At 33.6% G+C, this 25,979-nt stretch overlaps 1 protein-coding gene across 1 annotated transcript; it reads right to left on the reverse strand.

Annotated features, from left to right (window-relative positions):
- Positions 1-2,195: 2,195 nt before the first annotated feature.
- On the reverse strand, positions 2,196-3,811 carry LOC116130003 (protein PLANT CADMIUM RESISTANCE 2-like). The gene is made up of 4 exons (XM_031415749.1): positions 3,708-3,811; positions 3,508-3,579; positions 2,520-2,729; positions 2,196-2,401 (listed from the first exon to the last, which is right to left on the reverse strand). Exons 1-4 carry the CDS (start codon positions 3,769-3,771, stop codon positions 2,325-2,327), a joined length of 423 nt encoding a protein of 140 aa, XP_031271609.1. The 5' UTR covers positions 3,772-3,811; the 3' UTR covers positions 2,196-2,324.
- Positions 3,812-25,979: the final 22,168 nt, after the last annotated feature.

The raw sequence follows: 25,979 nt of genomic DNA on the forward strand, positions 1-25,979 counted from the left end.
TTCTCTTATGTCACACTGATTTACAATACTTGTTTCTGTAAAATTTTGTTTATGAAATTGATCTCATGGTAATCTCCTTTTCATTTTTATTTGTTTTGTGTATGTTGTCTTTTGCCTTGGTCTGAAGTCACCACTTTGAGAGTTCTTGTGTGTACATGCCTATAGCTTTCTGACTTTGATTTCTCTCTAAAATATCTCTTTTATTGTTGAACTTTGTGAATGGTTCGATGTGTGCACCCTGTACACCTATGTTATCACATGCTTGTAGTTTTGTTCTCATATATTTTGACTATGCTCACTTGAAGTTTGATGTTACCATTTTATGTCTGCTTGACTCTCTGTGTTCCCCTGGTTTTGATGTCACCACACAATGCTTTAATTGGTTCATTTTTGTTATATGTTTGTTGTGTGCTCACTTTGACTCTTGTATCGTCACATGACTACTGATTCTTTGTGATTTTTTTATCAATATGTTCCATGTGCTCACACCGTATGTGATGTGTTCACCTTGCCTATGCCAAGAATCTTTCCTCCAGGAGATCTAGCAAACTCAAAGGATGATCTTGTATGAATAAAGAGGGGGAGTAGGCATTAATCTTTTTCATTGAACTGCTTCATCTCACCTGTGAAAGTGATCACAACTGCCTTGTGATCACATTGAAGGATTTTTTTTTTTTTTTTTTTAGTTATTGAACTGATTTATCTTTTTTTTGTTCTGTTGTTTTTTTTTTTTTTTTTTATTAACTAATGCAATTGTGTTTTTGTGCAGTAAATTTTGTTTATGCTTATCTTCTGATTGCATTTTCTTTGTGTTTGTTATTTGCTTTTGAATTCTTGCTAATTCTTCTCTTGATATGCAGATAACATTCTTTTCAGTCCACGTATGACTTAAGCTATCCCTGTATGGAAATTGATTGGTCAATTCGTTATGTATGTTAGATTAGTTACTCAGGGGGAGTATACTGATTGAGGGGGAGTTTTTCAATTTAATTTTTGATCTTGCAAAACAGTTTTTAATCGAACGATACTGATTATGTTTTAGTTGTTGTCTTTGTTTCATACTTATCTCTATGCCTTGATAATTATGTCCTTATGAAATATGTTTTTGTGTTGTTTTAAGTTTTGTCTCTTGTTGATTGATCATTGATTTTTTTAGATAGGTTTGTGAATGAAAAGATTGTGCTTTGTTCATAAGATTGACAAAGGGGGAGATTGTTAGTGTTTTTGTCATCTTATGATCTTGCTTTGAGTCCTGCACTGTCTTTTCCTTTCTGTCACTGTGGGCACACTCTCTAAAGGTGATCACCTTCACAAGTGTGAGCACTTTAGAGTCTGTGTGCTCACAATGCATCTGACAGATATTTTTCCTCAATCACACATCACACACCTGTTTTGCTTTTTGGACAATATTATTCCTTATTTATATTTTGTTTTATGTCTTTCCACTTGTCCACTTTCTATTTGCTATGTGAGAAAGGAATATTACTTTTGTTTGTGGTCCCAAATTTCTTATGCAAAAAGAAAAACACAAAAGTTTTACTTTAACTTTTTTTTTCCCCCAACCCTAGTCACCTTGTTCTCTCTATATTCATACTTTTCTGGTGTCTTCCAAAAAGAAACCTAATTGCCTCTGATTTGTCATGGAATATCCTCTTAGGGTTTTGTTTTCGTTTAAAGTTTCTTACTATGTTTTGGTAGGCTTAGAATTGCCTTCTTCACCTGTCATTGTGTGAGATCTTTTGATGCTATTTCCATTGTGATGAGAGCTTGTGTGTAAGCTGCTACCCTGTCTTCATTGTTGAATCTTGAGAGGAGTTCTTCTTCAACATGATGTTGTTGTGTTCATGAATTTGCTGTGAGGACTTGAAGTTCAACCAAAGAAGATAAAGTTATTGTATAGAAAACAGGGAGTGTTTTACAACTTTGGTTATCTTGCTTTGTATTTGAACTCATAAGTTTTTCATAGTGAATTTACTTCCTCTGGACGTGGTCCCATGGATGTAGACTTGATACCGAACCATGTAAAAATGAGCGTGTTCTTTACTTGTTTTGATATATGTTTTATTTAAGTTTTTCACAACTCATTTGCACTAAAAATTGAACAAGCAACCTATTCTGCATAAGTTTTAAACACTTGGTAACCGTTTAAAACTTTCAGCATCAACTGAAATTTCAATTTTCAAAGAGATCGCTCCAACCGATCACTTTAAATACACAACAAGAATTTATTTTAACACAAAATGTTTAAAATATCCATGGTACATGCAACAATAGCAATTCAAACTAGAAAGTTGAGCGCAACACAAGAAGGAAATTTTCAGCAGTTAACGCTTCATGCCTCCCTCCACTTTAGGAGCCATCGCCACACCAGGGGTCCGTCTACTGACGTTCTCATCCCATCCTAAATATATAAGGAACAAAATTCATAAAGATATGTTAACAAGAATTCTTAGGGAAAATGTAGACTTACGTATGCCAATAATGAACATTAAATGAAAAAATTTCGAAGTTTTTGATACCAATGGACATGTCAAATCCACGATTCTGAAGCTCACGGTATTCTTGACATATGGCGCAATGTTCACAAAAGCAGCTCATGCAAAAATCCCCACAATTGCTTCCCTTCAAGTTATATTGCTCCCTCATTTTATGACGATAAATGAAATGGAGGATCCATCCACATCTAGTAAAATTGAGTAGGAGATAGAGTGCCCCAATGCCAAAACAAGCTGAAAATGCCAAATATCACACGTCAACATCTGTTTTACAATGCTTAGGTATACATTTATGTCAACATTTATATGGACACAATTTGTTTGTAAATAATTAACCATTTTACTCGAAAAATTTAAAATTTTCGCCCAAGACTTTACATCGATAGATATTTAATATATATATATATATATATATATATATATATACACGAGATAAAATTTACGGTTGATTCGGAAGGGAGTGGTCATGTGAGGATGAGGCCACTGTCAATCTTGTAGACCTGCGTACATAAAAAGTGAATGCAAAGCTCACGGGGGACACCAGTGTGCTGTTTGTCATAGGTACTCTGACGCTTAAGTCAGTGAGGTTCAAGGATAACTTAGTGAGAGTTGAGAGCAGGAAGGTTACTAGGATTGGTTGGTTAGGGCACGATAGTCATCGTAGAGTGGCCAGAGCACATCTCTACAAGATCACCAGGACTAGAACTATGGCAAGGAGAGGCAGAGGTTCTTGAGAGCTAGAACTTAGGAGCAAGTGAGAGAGGTTGTGATTGAATTAATAATGAGAGGACAGACCTTTGTTCATGCAATGAACCATAGGGGCTTGAATCTTAATAGAACTCTAAGTTCTACTAATTTAGGAGTTTAAATAAACAGAAAAGTTGTATAACTTATCCAAATAGTATTAGGAGTTCTGATTCATGTAAGATTCGTGATCTTGGATGAATTAGGAAGTGTTTGGGACTCCGAGTTCCCCCATTGTATGTAAAGCACTCTTTTGTCCCCCACTTACAGGATGATCCTTTATCTACTATCTCCGCAATCCGTCCAAAAGCAACGCATGGACACCATGTAGCCAAACAACCTGTTAAGGATTGATCAATTGATAGAGATTATCAGTGAATAATGAAGGAAAATGCTGCAACATTTTAAATTTAAACGTACTCCAATGCTTTTATATTTCGCTTATATTGTAATTAGATGTTAACTTACAGCTTGAAATATCAGAGAAGCAGTCGAGGCAGCCAGTGGACCAAGCACCTTGACTTTCAGTCATCCTTCTTTGCGGGCTAGACTCTCGCAAAAATCGTGTGGTAGCCAAGCTGAAAATATTTTTTTTAACTTTAATTATAAACTCTTAAAACGGGAGGCACAGAGCAGGTTAACCACAATACTTAGAGAGATAAATACCTAAAATTAATCATATTGCTAACTCAACAAGGATTTTACACGTATAGGTAACTACTAATTACAAAATACATTACAAACAAACTGCACAATTCCAATTACACATGAAAAATAGAAGGAAAAATCACTGAATTATCTGTAGGATCGAATTAATCTATAAAAAGGTAGTGTTATAACAAAACCAAAAGGGTTTCAATTATTAATGTTATAGAGATACTATTACATATATAACAACAACGAAATTAAATGTGAAAAACATAGTGATGTAATTAAATTATATGGATGAAATCAGGTAGAGNACATGAAAAATAGAAGGAAAAATCACTGAATTATCTGTAGGATCGAATTAATCAATAAAAAGGTAGTGTTATAACAAAACCAAAAGGGTTTCAATTATTAATGTTATAGAGATACTATTACATATATAACAACAACGAAATTAAATGTGAAAAACATAGTGATGTAATTAAATTATATGGATGAAATCAGGTAGAGAGTGTCCTGTGTGTGAGCGGTGTTTAGGTGGAAATTGAAATGCTTAGCTTCGTGTGAAAAGAAATAAGTGAAGAGGGCTAACCTTATATGGTTTATTTGTTCGCCTTTGTGAGTTTTTATTTCGAAGGGAAAGAACTATTTATAGACGAAAATGGCAATAGTTGTGTGTGTGTGAAAAACAAATAGTTTTCTCCAGGTGCAATGCCACAATAGCACTAAAATTAAATAATGTGGAGGGCCCTCCGGAGTTCACATTCTCAGCTATTTTTTTCTGCTTGTTTTTACCTCCAACTTCTAAGTTAAATTATATTATGTTGTAGTCATTTGTAAGAAAAATGATCATTAGGAAAAATATCATTTCTTTTAGTTAAAGCATAGACCTCCTTAGGTTTGATATAATAACAAATATATGATCATGTCATTAGTCAAACTGTTAATAAGTTGTTAGACATATACTATTATGAGTTAGTGAATATTTTCCGAATTGTACTCTTATTGTATTTTAACATTAAAAACTTATCGAAAATAAAATTTATGTCATTTCAATAAACTCATGAATATTTTTGTTATTTAATTAAACCTCATGGCAATTATTATTAACTCTTTTTCTTAAAAATAGTTCTATGAACTTAAGTCTTAACCCAGTTTTATTTATGTTCTTAATCGTGGAAACGGTGCTTGAAATCCACTTCAGAAACATCTCTGTTTGGACCACAAAGGCACAACAAGAATTGCATGTTTACTTGCTAAACATTCCCATTGTCGATGGGGTTCAAATGACAAATAATTAATGGTCCCAAAATGCATGTTGAAAAGTTTAAAAGCTACCCTCCATGTCCCATCAAATATTGATGAAATATTCAACCCTACCCTTAGTTGAAAAAGAGAAAGTGCTGATTCTAACAGATTTCGGCTAGGGTTTTGGTCCCCTTCTGTTCACATGAAACACGTAATTGTGGAATCTTCGTGCGAGCAAATTGAGATCAGAATCTCTCATGACCTGAAATTTTATCTAGATTAACATATGTATAAATTTACAATGAAAAAAAGTCGTTAAAGCGAGAGAAAATATATCAACAATATATACATTTGTTATAAACATATCTTTGAGCTACAAATTAATTTCCCAATTACAACAAACATCACTTAAGTTCTTTCTTTTCTAATTTTATTGAAATATAAAAAGCAATGTCAAAACTTAGTCAATTATGTTTATGTCATGTTTGAACCATAATCGATGACATAGCAAGGGAAAATTGATTATAGTGGGGCGAGATTACAACATCATCCTTACATATCTATGATGCGTTCATATGAAAATATCACTCATCAATACATTTATATATTTATCATGTTATAGGTTCATTCAAAATATCGCTATTAACTAATAGATGTATACATTATCATGTTAATGTCATATTACTTGACCTATCACTTGAAATGAAATTTTTTGGAATAAGGTCTTAGGATAATAATTTGAGTATTCAGGATTGAAGAAATTTCAACATGACTTATCGTTCATATACTAAACAATTTTCTTTTAAAAAAAAAAAAAATGCCCTAGATTTTCATAATATCCTTCAATGCAAAACATAAAGAACTTTCATTGCAAATAGTTGACGAGCTGGAAAATCTAAAAAAAAAAAAAATATTACACTTTTCAAATGAAGTCTCGAATTTCTCATCTAAAATAATGTGCTATCTTATATGGTGTTGATATTTCAGTTACCACTTCAATTGTATACACTTAGTCTTGTGAGTTACCAAATTAATTTTCCAATCACAACCAAAAACCTTCTAAAACATTCCCATATAGATGTTTATAAGTTGCAATAAATATCATCACTTTAAGTTCTCTTTTCTCTAATTTTATTGATAAAACGAAATTTCAAAATTAGGTCATGTTTTGATAGGATTTGAGATAGGTTTGACTTCTCACCTAATAAGGCCTTGTGAATGGGAGGATTACCCCCTCTTATAAACCAGTAGACTTGAGCATGCCTAGTCGATGTGGGACTCCAGCATGTTTGAATTATAAATAGAAGAGTAAACAACATGTTCCTACCCAAGGTTTGGCGAAATGGCAAGTTTTCACCCCTGGTTTCATAAATTCCAAATTCTCACCCTTAAATTAACACCGTTAGTTTTCTCTCAAAATAACCCCCACATCTCAAAATTTCTCTCAAATAACCCCCATCAGAGATCCCTGCCAAGCAAAAAATTCAGCTCGATTCTGGCATTGTTGGACCTTCAAGATACCACCATTAGCATCCCCTTATCTTCCTCACTAAAAAACCTAACTTTTCAACCCGAGTGCACCCGCTAATCACCAATCGCCAATCCTTGCTAGCCCACGTGAATTTTCAGTTTTCAGGCTAGATTTTGGTAGTTTTAGCATCGAAAATCACCCCTGACACCACCATCAACATCCCTATCTCCTCCTCATCAAAACCCTTACCTCCACCGACTGTCCCTGTGCGCAGGTGAAGGTTAAGTTTCGTTGAGACAATTTGTCGAACACTTGGTAGCGTGGGCAATGGTAAGGCTGGTAGCGGCTGGCAAAGGGGTGAAATGGCAGAAAAAAACCACAATCAATCAACAAACACTTTAAAACTAATCATTCTCCTTTCAAAATCAACCTCTAATAAACCCAAAACAACAATTTTGCAAAATCCTAAGGGGGGAGGTGGATGGCGAGCAACAGAGCAATCGAGGTCAAGAGTTTTGGAAGGGGGATGCTTGTGGTGTTATTGGTGGTGTCAGGGGTGATTTCTAGCACCAAGATCGGCTGGATTTGGTTGGAAAGGCGCGACAACCAAGCAAAACCCTAAGTTAGAGGCTGTGGCAATCGACGGGCAATTATGATCGAGGATGTTAGGGGTTTTGGTGGGGAGAAGTCGGTGATGCTGTTAGTGGTGTTGGGGGTGGCTTTTGGTACCTAGATCAGCCAGAATTTGGATGAAACACGCTACCGAAACTAGAACGGTGGCCGGCGATTGGAGGGTTCAATCTGGTGAGGAGGTTAAGGGTTTTGATGTAAGGGTTAAGGGGATTGTAATAGTGGTGTCAGGAGAGATTGACTGTGCCGGGAACAGGCCAAATTGGCCTAAAATAGCCGATTGCGTGGTGGTGAATTTGAGATGTTAAAGGTTATTTTGAAATTTTCATTTTCTAAATAACAATTTTACCCTTTTAGCCGTTACATTAAACAATTTTCTATTAATTCACGTATGGGAATTTGGAATTTAATGAAACCAATGGTGGAAACTTGCCATTTTGCCAAACCTTGGGTGGGAACATATCGTTTACTCTAAATAGAAAGGGAAAATCAACCTATAGAGGGACGATTTTACAATATCATGCTTACATATGCATGATACATTAATTCAAAATATCGCTATTAATAAATGTATATATATTTGTCGTTGTACTTGGCCTATCACATGAAAAAGAATAAAGACTAATTTGGATGATAATTTGTGTACTGAGAATATCGAAGGAATACATCTTTCCAATACAAGAATATGTGATATGTAATATCCAACTCAGAACGCACAAAAAAGAAGTGCATGTTCAAATGGTCCCTTATTTGTTGGCATGAATTGTGACATTACATGAAGACAAACAACAAAAGTCGTATATCCAACAGCCTGTTTGAGTATTGAATTGAACGAAGGGGTTAGATAATATCGGGCATGCATAATAATGACCATAGAAAAGAAAGCAAAGAGCCATCAATACTTCTCACTTTCACTCATTTATTGAAAGCACTGGTAAACATTAAAAGATAAATGACGCCAGTCAACATTAAAAGATAAAATTAAAAGCAACAAAAGAAGAATTTTCATCGTGTCCATGAAGGGATACGCGCGAAGTTCCAAAGAGGTCTATATGCTTCTCTAGATATGTTCTGTTTAAAGTTCAATTAAATACTACTAAGTTGTCTTGGACATCTTTTAAAATGAAGTGTGTTTTTATCCTATCGTCCACTTCAAAGCTCGGAATAATTAATTGAGATATGTGCAAGCTAATCCGAACACTTCATTAAAAAAAAATATATCCAACGAATTTGTTGTCTTTTGACGATATCACACTCAATAGTAATTGAAGGTAGACTCTTATGCAATATTGCTTCAAACAAACAATAAAACAATCCCATATGTTCACACGATCCACTACCAGCATTTAATTGATATCTAATCATTTAAATCCAGATATTTATACATTATATTTCTCTACGTGTCCCACAGCGCACAACAACATCCAGTATTTGCTTTTCAATGCAACATTCTATAAATGTCACAATGGTCCCAAAATATGCATGTGGAATCATAAACGTACAGTTGGAAAGCCTTTGTATAATTTCAATTTTCATCATTGCATGAAAATTTTAGCCCTACCATTTGCAAATTTTAGCTAGAGTGGTTTTGGTCTCTTTTTCTTGTTATGAAACACGTAGTAGAGGAATCTAACTATTGCTATCAAACTTTTATTTAGATATGCGACAAATAAAGATATATGCGACAAATAACTATGGTCATTATTATGAATGCCCGATATTAACTAGCCCCTTCTTTCATTTCACATTGCTTTCAAATGCCACCTTGAGAAAATCATTTTAATTTCTTTCACACAACTGTTGCCACTTGTTATGCCCAAGAACCAGGGCTAGCGTAAGTATGCGTCAGCAAGAACCAAACAGAATTCAGGAAAGTTTTCTAATGCCAGGAGGCAGTCACGTCCCACAAGAACCAGAGGGGTAAGGTCATCGTCAGTAAGGCAGGTGAACGCTAGGCCTATGGGTGGATAGGAATTGTCCACCTACTAAAGATGTGCATGATTTAAGGATACTTCTCGTATAGACAACCCATGGGAAGCGGGTTAGGAATTGTAACACACCTGCCTGCACGCAGAATCATGATTGCCATCTTGGATCCTCCCACTATAAATAGAGGGCTCTCCTCCAGTTTACGGGATTGGCTCATTCACCATCTGAACTCTCCCTCTCTCCCTCTCTACCCATTCATTCTCTCTATTGTAATTCAGCTCGCCGAGCGTGACCTGACTGTAACCTGCTATTAATATAATCACAGTGAACGTAGGATTCGCCTTAGAGCATCCGAACCACTTTAAAAATTGTTATCCACTCCATCTCTTTCTTTGCATTTCCATATCACGTGTGATTTCTAAATCCACTTAGCACTTCACACATGCGAATAGTTGGTGCCAAAATCAAGCATCAACAGTTTGGCGCTAGAAGGAGGGCCTGATTTAGTATCCACTCTTCATCAGATACCTCTGACCAATTCCGTCCACCAGCCAATGGCTCATGGTTTCGAAACTAAGCGACCCAATGTCAACAATAAGGAAGTTCCCCAAGTACAGAATGACACTTCTTCTGAAGTGCTGCCAGCCCAACAGAGTATCATGGTGGATATTCCTTCGAGCTCACAACTCGACCCAACCGTAATGAATTACTTAGAGAGGTTCAACAATACTCTCCAAACGGTTAGCCGAAAGATGGACCGTTTGGACCAGGTCGTGCTATCAAAGTCTAACAAAGTGGTGCCACCACCAAAGACGTCTGTAGGTCACACAAAGAGGAGAAAAAGGGCAAAGGCCTGAACCACGGGCACTGCAGCGCATAAAAATAAGGGGAAACAAGTGGCGACCAGTGAACCTAGAGGCTCCGAAGGACTAGCGAACACCGGTCGCATAGCGGGTAGAATACCCGTGGCATTGCGATTTGGTGACATGTCACAACCTGAGCTGTCCCACGCCACGTCATATGGCTACACCCATAAAAGTACAGGCTAGCTGGCCTGATGGTACTCATGGTGCTTCCCATTTGCCTATAGCCCCTTGAGCATGGGTTCGAGCCATGGGGGAGGCGAAAGAAATCCCTTAATGGGTGACAGTACTTTGTGAGTCACGTACCTGTGTGGGCACTGAGAGACATTCCTGTGTGGATCCTCGGGCGTGACACTTTAGTCCTACCAAACTTGTGCTTTTTCCTCCTGTGCACTGCCATCTTCTTCCTTGACACAAAATTGTCATTCCATGCTCATCAGAAGCAAGACAACTACTTAAACTACTGCTCTTCTCAGTTCAGTCGCCTCTCTTTTGCACACAGAACCTACATCTATTACATCAGCCTAAAATAATCCTTTATGGTTGAAAGCCATGACGGAGGAATATGAGGCTCTTCAACATAATCAAACCTGGTCCTTAGTTCCCTACACAAATGACATGACTTTAGTTGGTAACAAGTGGGTTTTTAAGGTTAAATTAAATGTCGATGGCAGCCTTCAACGATACAAGGCAAGACTCGTCGCTAAGGGTTTCATCAGTCACCTGGTGATCAAGGCTTCTACAATCCGAGTAATTCTCTCCTTGGCAGTTCACCATCGCTAGGATATACAACAGGTCGACGTGAATAACGCGTTTCTAAATAGTGAGCTCTCTGAGTTTGTCTTCATGCCTCAACCTGAAGGCTTTCTTGACTCATCCAAATCTCATTATGTCTACAAAATTCACAAGGCTCTCTATGGTTTAAAGCAGGCACCACGGGCTTGGTTTGACAAACGCAAATCTGCTTTGTTACAGAAAAATTTCAAGAACTCTTCCTCTAACTCCAGCCTCTTCCACTACTCTCAGGGCCCAATTGTTGTACACATTCTAATGTATGTTGACGATATATTACTCACTGGAAATGACAACTCTCTTATTCAACAAGTTGTTGCTGACCTGGATGCCACCTTTGGTCTTAAAATTCTCGGGTATGTTCATTACTTCTCAGGAATTTCAGTGAATCACATTGCTCATAGATTACAACCAAACCAGAGCAAGTATGCTTAGGAGATTCTTCTCAAGTTTGGTATGCAACATTGTAATCCTTGTGCAACTCCCATGGTTCTCGGATCCAAACTACGGTTTGATGGCAGTCCACTATTTGAACAACCACCTATAGGAGCCTCATCGGTGCACCACTATATCTCACTATGACTCGCCCTGATCTCTCCTTTATTGTCAATAAACTGAGTCAGTTTCTTAAGGCTCCCACCATCAACCATTGACAGGCCTGCAAACATGTCTTGCGTTATATCCAAAGCACTCTAAACCATGGCATCACCTTTTGCCAAGGTTCTATCCTGCAGCTCGAAGGTCATGCAGATTCTGATTGGGCCAGGAGCCTCTCTGACTGCAAGTCCACAAGTGGTTATTGCATTTTTTCTTGGTTCTAATCTGGTTCAATGGAGCTCCAAAAAACAACAAGTTATCGCCTTATCATCTACCGAAACTAAATACCGCACCTTGGCTCAAGCCTCCACCGAGATCGCCTGGCTCCAAAACTTATTCCAAGAGCTTCACGTATCTATCCCGGGTATTCCAATTCTTTGGTGCGATAACACTAGTGCCGGCACCCTTGCTTCCAACCCTGTTTTCCATGCCCGCACAAAACATATCGAAATTGATGTGCACTTTGTCTAGGAAATGGTTCAGTCCAGGTTGTCGATATCCGCACCAAACCGTTGTCTAACTCTCGGTTTTAGCTTTTGCATGATCAACTCTATATTTTTGCTTCTCCCTCTGAATTTATGCTTGAGGGACGATTAGTGTCTCAAGAACAAGCATCAAATTCCAGTTTCGAATCAAAAATTACAAAAAGCACTGAAGATGAAATGAATAGTGAAAGAAATGAGACTGAAACTGAAACTGAAACTACTGATTGAAAATTTAAACCTTAAGATTCAAATAATGTTTTTGATCTGAGGATGAAATCTTGCTGATGAGGTTGAGCTGACTTGAAGTCACTAATCTCGAGTTCTGTAATATCGTCAAGTTTTTTGTGTTTACTGGAAAAGTTTCTTGAGTCCCTTTTTGGCTTGAGGGACGATGTTAACCATGCATGCAAGCCTCAAAAGACTCAAGCAAGAAACGACATCCCTCTGTATCCTTTTTACTTATTTTCAATTCAGCTAACATTGTCCACGTAAGCTTCTTCTTCTTCAACTGAAGAAGCGTTGGCTGTAACAGAAAAAGATTCCTACTGAATCGAAGGGTTCAAATAGAAAGTTTTGTGTTTGTTTCTTATTCTGATGAATGGTAGAGATTTAAAGTTGACAAGGATCGTAACAAACTTTCCTATAAATTATAAAGAATTGTACCTTTTGTGTATGGAAAAATAGTTACTCATTTTTTAGAAACGTTTCAGCTATTACTCTGTTTTTGAGTTCTTTATATCTTATATGTCCGCGATCCAAATGCACCCTTATTGGTTTCTTTAATTACTACTTGGTAGAAGATATGTTTTTGTTTGTGTAAGTTATGTGATTGAATTCTATTATTATTAGTGACAATTAATTCTTGCATGCATGTTTCTCTTTGATAATATTACATGAGATTAATCACTAATTTTTTTTAATGAGTTCAAATATTTAATTTAATTTGCATTAAAATATTCTAAACATCTTGTCTGCCACATGGTGACATGGAGTCATGCATAATTGGACATGGACACTTAAAGATTGTTTAATTTTATAAATTTTATAAAAAAAATAGATATTTATTTTTATAATACTTTCTAATAGTTTTAGAAAGTATCATAGATCTTCTTACCAATATTTTATTAAATTTATAGAAAAAATAATTGAAGGGCGGAGTCGAATAATAAAATTGATCTATTATTATTTTGTTAAATTCACAAAGTTCTCTAATAAATTGATGTCCCAACTTATTATTCAAGGGCCACTTGCCCCTAAAAATAAATTTGATTAAATTATTACAAACCAATAAAAGAATATACAATTACGTATTGACTTACAGATTTCACAAATAAAAATATCAAATTATACAGATTCAATTATCATTTTAGTTAATTAATTGATCAATTAATAGGGGTGAGCACGGGTAGCGGGTAGAACCGGAATCGGAACCAGAACCTACCTGGAACCGGTACTGTGCGGGTAGGTTCCGGTTCCAATTTTTTGGAACTGATACTGTACGGTTCCAGTTCCGGTTCTTATGTGTGGAGGAACCAGAACCGGAACTTGTAAAAAGGGTACCCTGTTTGGAACCTGTAAGGGGTACCCAGTTTGGAACCGAATTTTGTCCTGTTTGGAACCTATTTTGGAACCTGTTTTAGAATCTGTTTGGAACCTGTTTTAGAACTTGTTTTGGAACCTGTTTTGGAACCTAGACTACAATGAAATATTTGTGAAATGTGAATAATGGAGGGTTTCTATTATTTTACATATAAAAAAAATTAAAATAGAAAAAGTTAAATTTTTAGAATAACCTAATTAAATAAATATAAAAATACAATTATACTTATTACATATAAATTACACCATATTAAAAGCTTTAATATATTATAATACATTAATATTAAAGTTTTGATTAATTAAGTGAATAATTGGAATTATGATCCAATTAAAAGTGTTTTACATTTTTAATGTTATTAAAAGAATTATTTTTGAATAAAATAGTATATTTGATTGAGTAATAATATATTTAGTTATTTACTTCAATTATCAAGTTCTAAGTATATCTATAATAAATTAGTAATTAATTAATTATATATGATAAATTGATAAACATTAATAAATTTAATTACTAGTTAAATATCATACTTAATCAATTATAACATTACATTATAGTTAAATGATTACTTAATTAATTATAATTTTATAACATTACTTAATTGATTTATAGTATAATTAATTATAGCATTACATTAATTGATTACTACTTAATTAATTGACTTATAAGTTATAACATAATTAAATAGTTAATTAATTGACTTATAATTAGAAATTTAATTAATTATAGCATTACGTTATAGATTTATAGTATAATTACTTAATCAATTATAACATTTTATTATAAACATTATTACAAACTTAATTAAATGATTAAAAATTTAATTAATTATAATATTACATTAAAAATTTATAGTATGATTACTTAATAGTTAATTCACTATAACATTACATTATAGTATGATTATATAATTAATTATAACATTACATAATTAAATAATTACTTAATTGATTATGTCATTATATTATAAATATTAGTAATTACTAATTTACTACATAAACATTAGCACAATACTTAATTAAATGATAAGAAATTTAATTAATTATAACATTACCTTATAAACATTAATTAAGCATTACATTATAGTTAAATAATTACTCAATTAAATTATAATATTATTATATTACATTATATTTTATGATCACTTACTTAATTATAGCATTACATAGTTAAATGATTACATAATTACATAATTAGTTATGAATTTATAACATTACATTATAAACATTAGTAATTTACTAATTTACTATATTATTACATTACTTAATTAAACGATTAAAAATTTAATTAATTATAACATTACTTTATATATTTGTAATATGATTACTTAATCAATTATAACATTCCATTATAAACATTAGTATATTAATTAAATGATTTGAAATTTAATTAATTATAATATTAAATTATAGATTTATAGTATGATTACTTAATTCATTATAACATTACATTATACTATTATAGTATGATCATATAATTAATATAACATTACATAATTAAATAATTACTTAATTGATTATGACATTATATTATAAACATTAGTAATTAATTTACTAATTTACACAATACTTAATTAAATAATTAGAATTTTATTAATTATAACATTACATTATAAATTTATGATATAATTACTTAATTAATTATAACATTGTATTATAAATAATATTACAATACTTAATTAAATGATTAACAATTTAATTAATTATAATATTACATTATAATTAAACCCTAAACCCAAATAGTATATTTGTTAGGGGTGTATTTGTAAACTTTTAAGGTATTTTTGTCATTTTTAAACTAATAGGTGGGTAATTAATTTTTTACAGGGTACCCCGAAAAGGAACCGGAACCTGCATTTTAGGTTCCGGTTCCTTGAATTGAAGAACCTGCACTGTACGATTCTGGTTCCGGTTCCTTTTTTTGAGAATTGCACTGTGTGGTTCTGGTTCTGGTTCCCACGAAAATGGAGAGTACCCGGAACCACTCACCCCTAATTAATTATGATGGTAAACTTAATCAATGTTGGGATGATGGGATTTGTCTCTTTCAAAAGCAGACTAATTTCATTAGTTGGAGTGGTGATGGTGATTTATGAATCAATCAATTAATTCATCAAGTAAATTATGTTAAGATTGAATATAGTTTTATTAATTTTATGAAAATATCAAATGTTTTTTCTAAATTCTCTATAATATATAATTAAAATTTTAATATTATATTAAATATTTTATTTTTATTCAATGGTTTACAAAATTACAAATTACAAAGGTTGTATCTCTAATTATATTAATAATTTCTTATTATTTAAACCTTCAAATTCTCAAGTAATTAAATAATATAATTGATTTATGCTTACCATCTTTGATTATGACAAAAGAGTGTTATCAATCTTGCATGTATTTTTAATTCTGATAGATAGTAATTAACGTAATAAAGTTTTGTAACCATTTCTGAAAAAAAAAATTTAAAAATTAATATTAACATAACAAAGTGCAAAATTATACAGGGAATGAGTAGGGAAAATCCCAGCATACGGGGCAAGGCAGGCGGGGATGGGGAATCCCCTAAGGGTTCGAGGAAAGGGGTCCCCGACTCTGTGCCCATTCCTAGCCCTTTGATGAAATATTTTGTCATCATTTATTTAATTTTTGTAAAACCAAAAAACTTTATATGTTGAATATATTATTAATCCAACCAAACCCTAATTTTTTTTACGAGTAATGTTACATGCACAAATTAATTATGCAAATTATTTCATACCAATTGATGTATTAACCCTGTATGTTTAATGTATCATCTACTCTAATTTTAGAGATGGGCGCAGGGCGGGGCCAAGGGTCCCATTTCCCATCCTCACTATGGGGATGACGGGGAATCCCCATTCCCGCCTCAAACAAGGAGGAAAAGTCCTTGCGGGGATTTTTCCCTGCGCTAACGGGAGAAAGTTTCAAAAACCATAAATCTAACTCCATCAAAGCCATCCCCACCACACCCACTCTTCACCACCACACCCAATTTCATTTCACCACTGCATCCACTCTTCACCACCACAGTCTAGGGGTGAAATCGAGTCTAGTCGAGTTAAGCATCTGGGTACTCGAACTCAACTCGGTTGTTATAGTAACGAGTTCAAGTTCAAGCCTGGTTGAGCCTAAGGTATTGAGTTCGAACTTGAACTCTATTCCTAAAGTCGAATTCAAGCTTGATTAATCGAGTTTTAATTGAGCCGAAATCAAGCTTTAATCTACTCGATTATTCGAGCTCCTGGGAAAAAAAAGAAAAAAAAATTACATGATGATAGATTTCCTTCATTAAAAAGCTAAAATAAAGAGGGGTTGGTTTGCTCTCTTTTATCCTCTAGAAAAGAAGACTGTTGATTTTCTCTTCAACACATATTTGAATAACACTCAACTGAATCAAAGTATCAAAATACACCAAACATACACCTCCTGCTTACTTCAAAGTTCAAACCAAGTGGCTTTTATGCACCTCATGCTTACTTCAAAGTTCCAAGGAAGGGGAAACAAAATTTACAAAATAACTTTATTTCCTTTTTAACTTCCTATTCCAAGAGTAACCTCAAAAAACATAACAATATTCATTATTTGCATTATAGAATAAGTTATTAATCTCTCTTTCATAATACTTGAGAGTTTGAGAGGCTGAGAGGAGATGAGCAAGATGGCGATGGGTGAAGGAGAGGAAAAAAAAGGCAATGGGAAAGACGGTGAAATGAAGTTGCAATTTCGGTTTTCAAAGTGAAACGACAAAGGAGAGAAAAGGGATATTTCTGATTTAGGGATTCTAATTTCTTATTCCCAAATCATGTTTTACATTATTTGAATAAGGGTAAATTTGCAAATTTTAAAACTTATAAATTTTATATGACTCTTATAACTTTAAAAACTATCAAATTAACCCTTGAGCTTGGAAAAACTCACGAGCTTTTCGAGTCGAGTTGTACCCTAATCAAACTCAACTAGAATAAGTATTCGAGTAGCTCGAACTCAAGCTCAACTTGACTATTTTTTAGCCGAGCTAGAGCCAAAACTGAGCTGATCTCGAGTCGCTCATGAGCGGCTCGACTCGGTTTTCACCCCTACGCCGCACCCAATCTTTTTCAAACTCATAAAGCCAAACTCATAACAAATCAAATTTTATTCATAAAACCAAACTTATAACAAATCAAATTTTATTGAATTCAAAACTTAAAAAAAAAAAAAAAAAAATGGTTGTTTTGTTGATATTTCGTCGGAATCCAGCCAAGTGGTGGCCAAATCATGGCCGCCCTATTTGGCTCTGTAGCTAGCCAGATCGGACAGCTATGATCGGGCCACTGCTTGGCTAGATCGGAGCACCAAATGACAGCACCTGGAGGGAGTGAGTAGGGAGTAAGAAAGAAAAGAAAGGAAGAGAGAAAGAGAAGAAGGGAAGGAAAGATGTTTACTAATATTTGGTTCTCTCTTTGGGCTTCTGGTCAATATGCTCCTTGTGTTGTTGTGTTGTTGTTGTTGTCTTGTTTTTCTAGGTGCTACTTTTTTGTCCTGGGCATTTAGGGTGTTGTCTTGTTTGTTTGTGAAGTTGCTGATCTCCTTCACCAACTGTTGGTGCCCCATTAAGCTTCCTAGTTGTTTTTCTGGGCATTGTTGATTGTCTTTATGGTTTTGAGGGCCTCTTTATGGACTATTTTGTATAGGCCTTTCTTGTCTCCTGATTTTTCTTTGGATTCAGGATGTTGATTTTAGCATTGTACGTCCTATCTTGGTGTGCTATTTTTTCTTTTTTTTCTTTTTTTTTTTTTATTTTTTTTCTTTTTTTAGCTTCTTGGCCTCTTGCTAATCGCAAAGGTTGAAGTTTTGGGGTATCCCCCCTCTTTCGTGTAATTCATTATTCTTTATAAAATTACCTCTTACTGGAAAAAAATATCCGACTCAGAGCACACGAAATGAAGTGCTTGGCCTAGGCCTACTACACATGGCTGATGATGTAATATTATAATTATTGTGTACATGGTATGGTCCCATAAATGCATGTGATATCTGGTAGGAACAACCTAGATTTTAGCAAAATATTTAGCCGATCATCCTTGATATTTATTTGTTTGCATGACATGAACCATTACATAAATAGTTGTGAAATCCAGCTATACTATTAGCAAATTCCTATGTTCATACACAATATAGTCACTGACGATATATGTATATTGGAAGGATATATTCACCTTTCACTTCTCGGCTTAAATAGGGATGTTAATTAGGGGTGAGTAGTTTCGAGTACCCTACATTTTTTTAAGGAACCAGAATTGGAACTACACAGTACAAGTTCCCAAAAGAAGGAACCTAAACCGTGTCGGTTTCGGTTCTAAATTCAGGTAACCAGAACCTGAAATGCAGGTTCCGATTCCTTACCTAGGTACCTTGTCAATATCAATTACCCCTTATTAGTTTAAAAATGACAAAAATACCTTAAAAGTTTACAAATACACCCCTAACAAATTAAGAAAACCTACATTTAGTAGTTTTCAACTTTTGATTACTCATTCATTTATGTCCAATGTGACTCATAAATCCTCTAATCTCTAGGTAACACTTAAATTCAATCAATTCATCACAAATCACATAAAATTTCTCAATCAAAACCAAAACACAAACAAGTTCCAAGCAGGTTTCAAGTCGAGTACTCGCTTCAGGTTCTTTTCCCAAGTTTCGGTTCTGAAACCTGTAGGAAGCGAAACCGTACAGTGTCAATTCCAATAAAATGGAACCGAAACCTATCCGCAAGGTGTCTGTTCTGGTTTCGATTCCGATTCCGATTCTACTCACTACCTGTGCTCACCCCTAATGTCAATGGGATAGGTTGGGTTGGACTAGAATTCCCACGTCCATGCTCAATTCTTTTATAAGTGATTGAAGCTATTAACACCCCGCTAATGCTCTAAAGAAACAATATTTATTAAGATACTCCATTTCAAAGTTTTAAAGTTAAATTTTTTTTCTTATGGCACCCCATAAATTTCATAAATATCATCTCATTCCATTTATTTCATTTTAAAAGAGTTAACATTATATCCACTACACTTATATTGTATACCTCTCACCATTGTTATTCCTAAAACAAAATTTTAGATAAGCAAATTGAAAATTCAGAAAAAAATTAGAGCTAAAAAAACTTACAAACAATCCCAAAAACATAACAAAGTTAAACAACACAAAAAATATATAGATTAAAATAACTATCAATACCTTAAAAAAAAATAAATAAACAAATTTATGTGACTACAAACAATCTCATAGTTCAAATCCTATTTTTATTATTAATTCTAATTAGGGTTTACGAAATAATAATAGGTGTCAAAAGTACTTGTATAGAGTGTGAAATTAAAGTTAATTTAATATAATTTAATATAAGGATAATTTTTTCGTTATAAAATTTAATAAAACGTTGGGCTTCTTTATTTCATTAATGGACTCTTTATAAATACTCAAATCCATCTCATTATCTATTTTACAAAATTTCATGGTTTTGCGTTTGGCTAATTTTTTTATTATCGCATTTGACCCTATAATATATATATATATATATGAAACAATATTTATAACATATGAAGAATATAATGGATAATGCTGTACAATAGAGTTTGAAAAGTGATTTTTGGCCCCTACTCTTTAGCCCCATCTTCAAGTTTAAATAGGTATACAATTGTAATAAAAAAATTATTCCTCTTCTTTCATACTTTTACTTCAAAGTTTTATTTTTACAGCTATCAAAATTAAAAGTAAAGTCAAATCAATAAAAATAATAATAAAGCACGAAACAAAGTCAATCAAACAAATTTCTTTAACAAGAATTTGTGATTTAGGTGTTTTGTTTTAATAGGAATGAAACCACAATTTTCATTTGTCATGATGAGATTTAGAAATGATTACTTGATTGTTAGAGTTTTGAGGTCTCACAAATTTCCTCAATGGGAAATTCTTAAATAAGATGTGCTTAAATTTTAGTTATAATAGTCGAAGAGGTCGATGAAATTTACTTTATAATCCTTTAATTTTAGTTGAAACATAATTAATTTTGTATTCTATGTATAAATATATTCATATTTAGTATATGTACTAAATTTTGTAATTGCAAGAAAAAATTAAAACGTTTGCCCTACAATGTTCTGTTATGAGACCCAGCCAACCCAACCAGTTTAACTGGGACCCAGGGCCTTCTCAAAGTCGGGTTACAACTTTCAACTGTTCCTAAAATCCCTAACCTGATTGCCAGTGAATGAGGGGCTATCAAGTGTCGGGGTTAGAGGGATTTTGTAGAGTGGGGGTCAGTGGTTCAAAGGGCAGTGTTGGATTGAATTTTAGACGCCAGAATCAACTGAACTTTGGCTGAAAAAATCAAGGTATACACAAGTCACGGCTGGAAAATAAGGGGCTACCAAGTGCTAAGGTTAGAGAGGTTTTATAGAGTGAAGGTTGCTAGTTCAGTTGGTGGTGTTGGATTGAATTTTGGCCATCAAAATCATTTGAATTTTGGCCCGAAAAATCAAGGTATATGCGAGTCATGGCCGACGAACGAGGGGCTACCAAGTGTCAGTTTAGGGTTAGAGGGGTTTTGTAGAGTAGAGGTCGTCAGTTCAACTGGTGGTGTTGATTGAATTTTGGTCGCCGAAATCAGTTGGAAGTTGGCTAGGAAAAGTGAAAACCTAACTATCACAAGGGTGTGTTTTCTAGATTTCAAACCTACAATGATAGATAGTATTTATCAGGGGTGTGTTTGCTAGATTTTAAACTTGCTGGATCACAACAGACTATCGATTTAACTAGTTTAACTAGTCAACCCGGGATCTAGCCCCTTGGCCGGGTGACACCCTGGGTCGAGTTTCAGAGCATTACTACAATGTTATCACAAGAAATTATTAGTTGTGGGATCTAGCATGATTAATTAATTTTTTTTTTTTTTTAACGTGGATATGGAAAAATAAATAAATAAATAAAATTATATGTATTCCCATAAAATACTTGTTTGTAATAAATTTACACCTTTCATGGATTACCATCACATGGGTATCGAAAATAATATTTTAAGGTTATGTTTAGTATTTTATTTGGTCATTTGGTTTTAAAAAATGAATTTAAAAATAAAATTAAGAAATTTAATTTTGATATTTTTATTATTAAGAAATTTGAATGTTTATGAGGACTATTTTGGAATAAAAAAAGATAAATTTATAAGCTAATATTTATGACAAATCTTATTTAAAATAAAGTTTGCAAAGAGTCTCGGTGAGACTTAAATAACAACGATCCTATGAAAATATATTTATGACTAGGCTAAGCCTATTTTATTTTATTTGGCCCAATCACTTAACATGACATGGAAATAATGTTGTGGAAAAAGCTAGTGTATAGATTTAAATAATTAAAATAAAAACACACAATTGATAAATTTATAATATGTATCATTGTTAAATTAATGTTAGAATAAAAATATGTTGACAAACACTTCTCACAACTTTCTCTCACAAACGCTAATGTGATAGCTCACAATTGGTTAATTCGTATTTGGTCAGACGAGACTCATTGCAAGCTGATCAATTACAAACTGACACGTTGCGTTTATGAAAGAAAATTAGTGAGAATGGTTTGTGAGTATAATATTATTGTGTATGTTATTACATTTTCTTAAATTCAGCCATAGTATTTTATACTTATAAAGCCAAGCCCATCCGAGCGAATATTTATTTTCCCAACATAATGTTAAAATAAAAAATTATAGAAAAAAATGTTAGGAATTAACTGTGAAAACGCAGCTGAAATAACAACAAAAATTTATTTAATTCCTAATTCCGAAGACCAAGGTCCAGGTTATATTGTTTGCATGTTATAAATGAAACTCATTCAAGGATCCAAGAACTTTACCAACGTTGAAGGTTCCACTTCTTTAGATTCAAACAAATGATTTCGCTTTCACTCCAAAAAAAAATGAGTGCACGAATGGAGATCCAAGAAAACAAGGATTACCCACTAACAATTTAATTTGCTAGACTAAATCGAAGCTTCAAGAATCAAAAAGGGGGTGGAATTTTTCTATGGAAAACTCTCTCTATTCCTTCTCTCAACAACTTGGGAGGCAAGTAAAAATATATGAGTATTTGTTTGTTTATTATAATTGCCTCTTTTATAGAATATTCCATAAACCCTACTCCCAACTTGAACGGTTATATCCCATAACCAAAGGGAATAGAATGGTATTTAATTTTATTATTATTTATTAATCATGAATATATATATATATATATATATAATGTTAATTCCAATATAAAATTGGATATAGGTAAGGGAACAACGTCGCAGCAAATTTAGTTTCACTGTAAGATTACCAAAATACCCTTTCGTCATAAAATGACAAAACCGCCCTTTTATTTAATCTTTCTTAAATTGTCTTCTTAAGTGTGTGATATATATGCTCCCCATCATATTAGAAGTGGGTAATATCATGATTAACACCCTATTAATCGTCTCATTATACTCAAACTAAGATTGACCTCTAGTAAGGCATCATGACCACCTAATAGATTCGAATTCAGCGAAATAACTACCTATCAACGGTATGGTTACCGTGCAATTAAATCATTACATCATCTATTATCTCATCAAGGTTTGAACCACAAAAATAGTGTCAACTTCAAGTATGAATTACCTTAACATATTCGTATTCGATTGTCAGACCAATGACTAAACGAAATTGGATTCGAGCAACAACTCAATTCCACTAAGACCACAGATTTAAGGTCGTTGCCTTTTCTCGAATATCTCACCGAGATAATTTCTCTTGTATCTAAGAGTGATGAATCATTTGTCGACCCACCATAGCCATGTAGTCAATCACTACCATATTGATAACCTTAAATAAGATTACGTTAGGCTAATGTCAAACTACACCAATACTTATATACGACACTCTAATGATCTCAAGTCTAAAGATCACATACATCACCATCCATTAGAGGATGTATTCCCATAAAAACTGGGGTTACCATCTATATGGAATCCTCTATATGGGTCAGTCTAGTGAACTCGTGAATAACAAGCACACATGCGTCGCACTAAGTTGTCACCAAACAACTTTGACATTCGAGATCTATCACTACATTTCAATAGGGTCGTTCAACGCTATAATAGTCTTACAATATTATCTGTACCCTAGCTAGGTCAGAATAATACTAGGACTATAGACGTTTCTAAAATGGCCACCATATGTGCTCATGGAGATCTCATAATCAAGACATATAACCGCTTGATTCTCTCATCACGATTCTATCATTCTAAGGACATATATTATACCATATATGAGATACGATTTACATTATATAATAATGCATTTTATTAATGAAATAATATGATCCATAGATTCAATATACAAAATGTGATTGCCTCTTGCGCACCTATTCTAACAAAAATAATTTACAAACTTAAACTTCCTTCTCCGAGGAAAAAAAGGAAAATTACATAAAAAAATAATAATAATAATAACAGTACAAGAAACAAGTTTATTATAATAACTTTATCATTATCATAATAAAACAACACAACATAGTTCATCATTTACTATTGTAAGAATATAATAACTTAATTACAAGATTATCGAGTTGAATCATTGTAATGATCAAATGGAGAATTATCATTAGAATTATTTGATGATCGTTATATCCCATTTCACACATGCTTCATAAACGTTATTATATATTACTTAGATTTCTGTGAATGGAGATTCAAAGCTCAAATGAATATGGATCCACTCTATTTTTTCATGCCACCGTCCACCACTGGGGCCTTTGAAGCCATTGACACACCAAGATTTTGCTTCTCCACATTTTCTTGCCACACTCAACAATTTTAAAGAACATCAACCCAAAAGAAAAAAAAAATTAAAACAAAAGCAATACAAATCAGATCAACATAATCTTCCATAAATCCATGTGAGAGATAGAATTTGAGAGAAATAATTTGCCACCAAAGACATGTCAAATCCATGGCTTTTGATCTCGCGACGTTCTTGACATAAGGCGCACGGCCCACAGAAGAAATGAACCAAACATTCATCACAAGGGCTTTTCTTCAACATGAATTGCTGCCTCATTTTGGTGCGGTAGCAGCAAGAGTAGCAACAAGCACAGCCAGTCAATGTAAAAACTACACAGTAAAGTGCTCCACTTACGCAACAAGCTGCAAAACAATTTAATTGGTCACGTTTAATATTTACTAATCATTAATAAACAAAGTTCATAAAACCTCTGTTAAATTAATGGGTTATTAAAAATAATCCTCTTTTAAGTATAATTAAAAAATAAAAATCAACCTGGTTATAGTAAGAACAAAAAATCATTCTAACATTAAAAATTTGGAGTTAAAATATACAATAAACAGCGCAATAAATAAATATTTATTAACTCATCAGGGCCGTTTGGATAGGAGGTAAATAAGATAACAGAGGTAATCTTCGTTTATTTTGCAAGATTCATGTGTTTGGTTTGCAAGTAATAAAATATTACAAGAATCTTTTATTGCAAATAGTGATTACTGTTGGTAATGTGGGGGGTAATCTTATTACCTTACTATGGGGTGTTATTAAAACATTACTGGAGTAATATGATTTTTCTACCTATTTTGCCCTTAATTAAAAACTATTTTGGACACAATTGCCCTCAAATGTCTACCAACTAACAATTACCCAATCCCCCTACATTTAAGAAATTAGCTAAAACACCCCAACCATGAAAAAGTTTAAAAGTTAACAAAATACCCCCAGTAACCCAAGACCACCGCCAACCGTGACTCACCACCGCCGACCATCAGCGTCAGTCGCCATAATGGTGCACGACCGGTGGGATCTGGTCGGTCGTGTGCTAATAAGGCCTTTTCCGGAAACAACCAAATTTGGTGTTTCTATGGCCATTTCACGGCCAAAGATGTGGCCGTGAAATGGCACAACCAAAGATCTAACCTTTTCATAGTCAGATCTGTGGCTATAAAATGGCCACATCTTTGGCTGTGAAATGGCCATAGATCTAGACGTTTTCCGGCCATGGATTTGTGATCCATGGCCATTTTCGGCTTTGTCGGTACACGGTCAGCCATATACGGCTAATCATGCACCATTTCGTCGACTGTCTAAGTTTTGTTTAAGGGGGAATATTAGAATATGAAGGTATACTCGAAGACAATGAAGTAAGTCTAGCGTAAGGGAGAATATTAGCATTATAACTACGTAGGACTTCATAGTAAATTCATATAAGTTAGTCTGGGGTATTTTTGTAAAAGCTTAGCTCATGTTTGGGTTATACAAGATCTGTAAAACGCAGTGTTTTGGTAATGCTCTAAAAATAAAAAGCATCACCTAACTGCTTCTAACTACTTTCTATTAATGAGAAAATTTTTCCAGATCAACTTTTCGCTACATTCTCTCTTTCTTTCATCTTCTTCT

Source organism: Pistacia vera, unplaced genomic scaffold (assembly GCF_008641045.1).
Source record: "Pistacia vera cultivar Batoury unplaced genomic scaffold, PisVer_v2 Contig217, whole genome shotgun sequence".
Lineage (NCBI taxonomy): Eukaryota > Viridiplantae > Streptophyta > Magnoliopsida > Sapindales > Anacardiaceae > Pistacia > Pistacia vera.

What these genes read in the sequence shown, in the direction of transcription:
- LOC116130003 (XM_031415749.1), bottom strand. Translation starts at nt 3,771, where the DNA reads ATGACTGAAAGTCAAGGTGCTTGGTCCACTGGCTGCCTCGACTGCTTC. An exon ending in AGTAGATAAAGGATCATCCT is followed by an intron (nt 2,730 to 3,507) that starts GTAAGTGGGGGA and finishes TGGCATTTTCAG; the next exon opens with CTTGTTTTGGCATTGGGGCA. An exon ending in TGGATTTGACATGTCCATTG is followed by an intron (nt 2,402 to 2,519) that starts GTATCAAAAACT and finishes TTATATATTTAG; the next exon opens with GATGGGATGAGAACGTCAGT.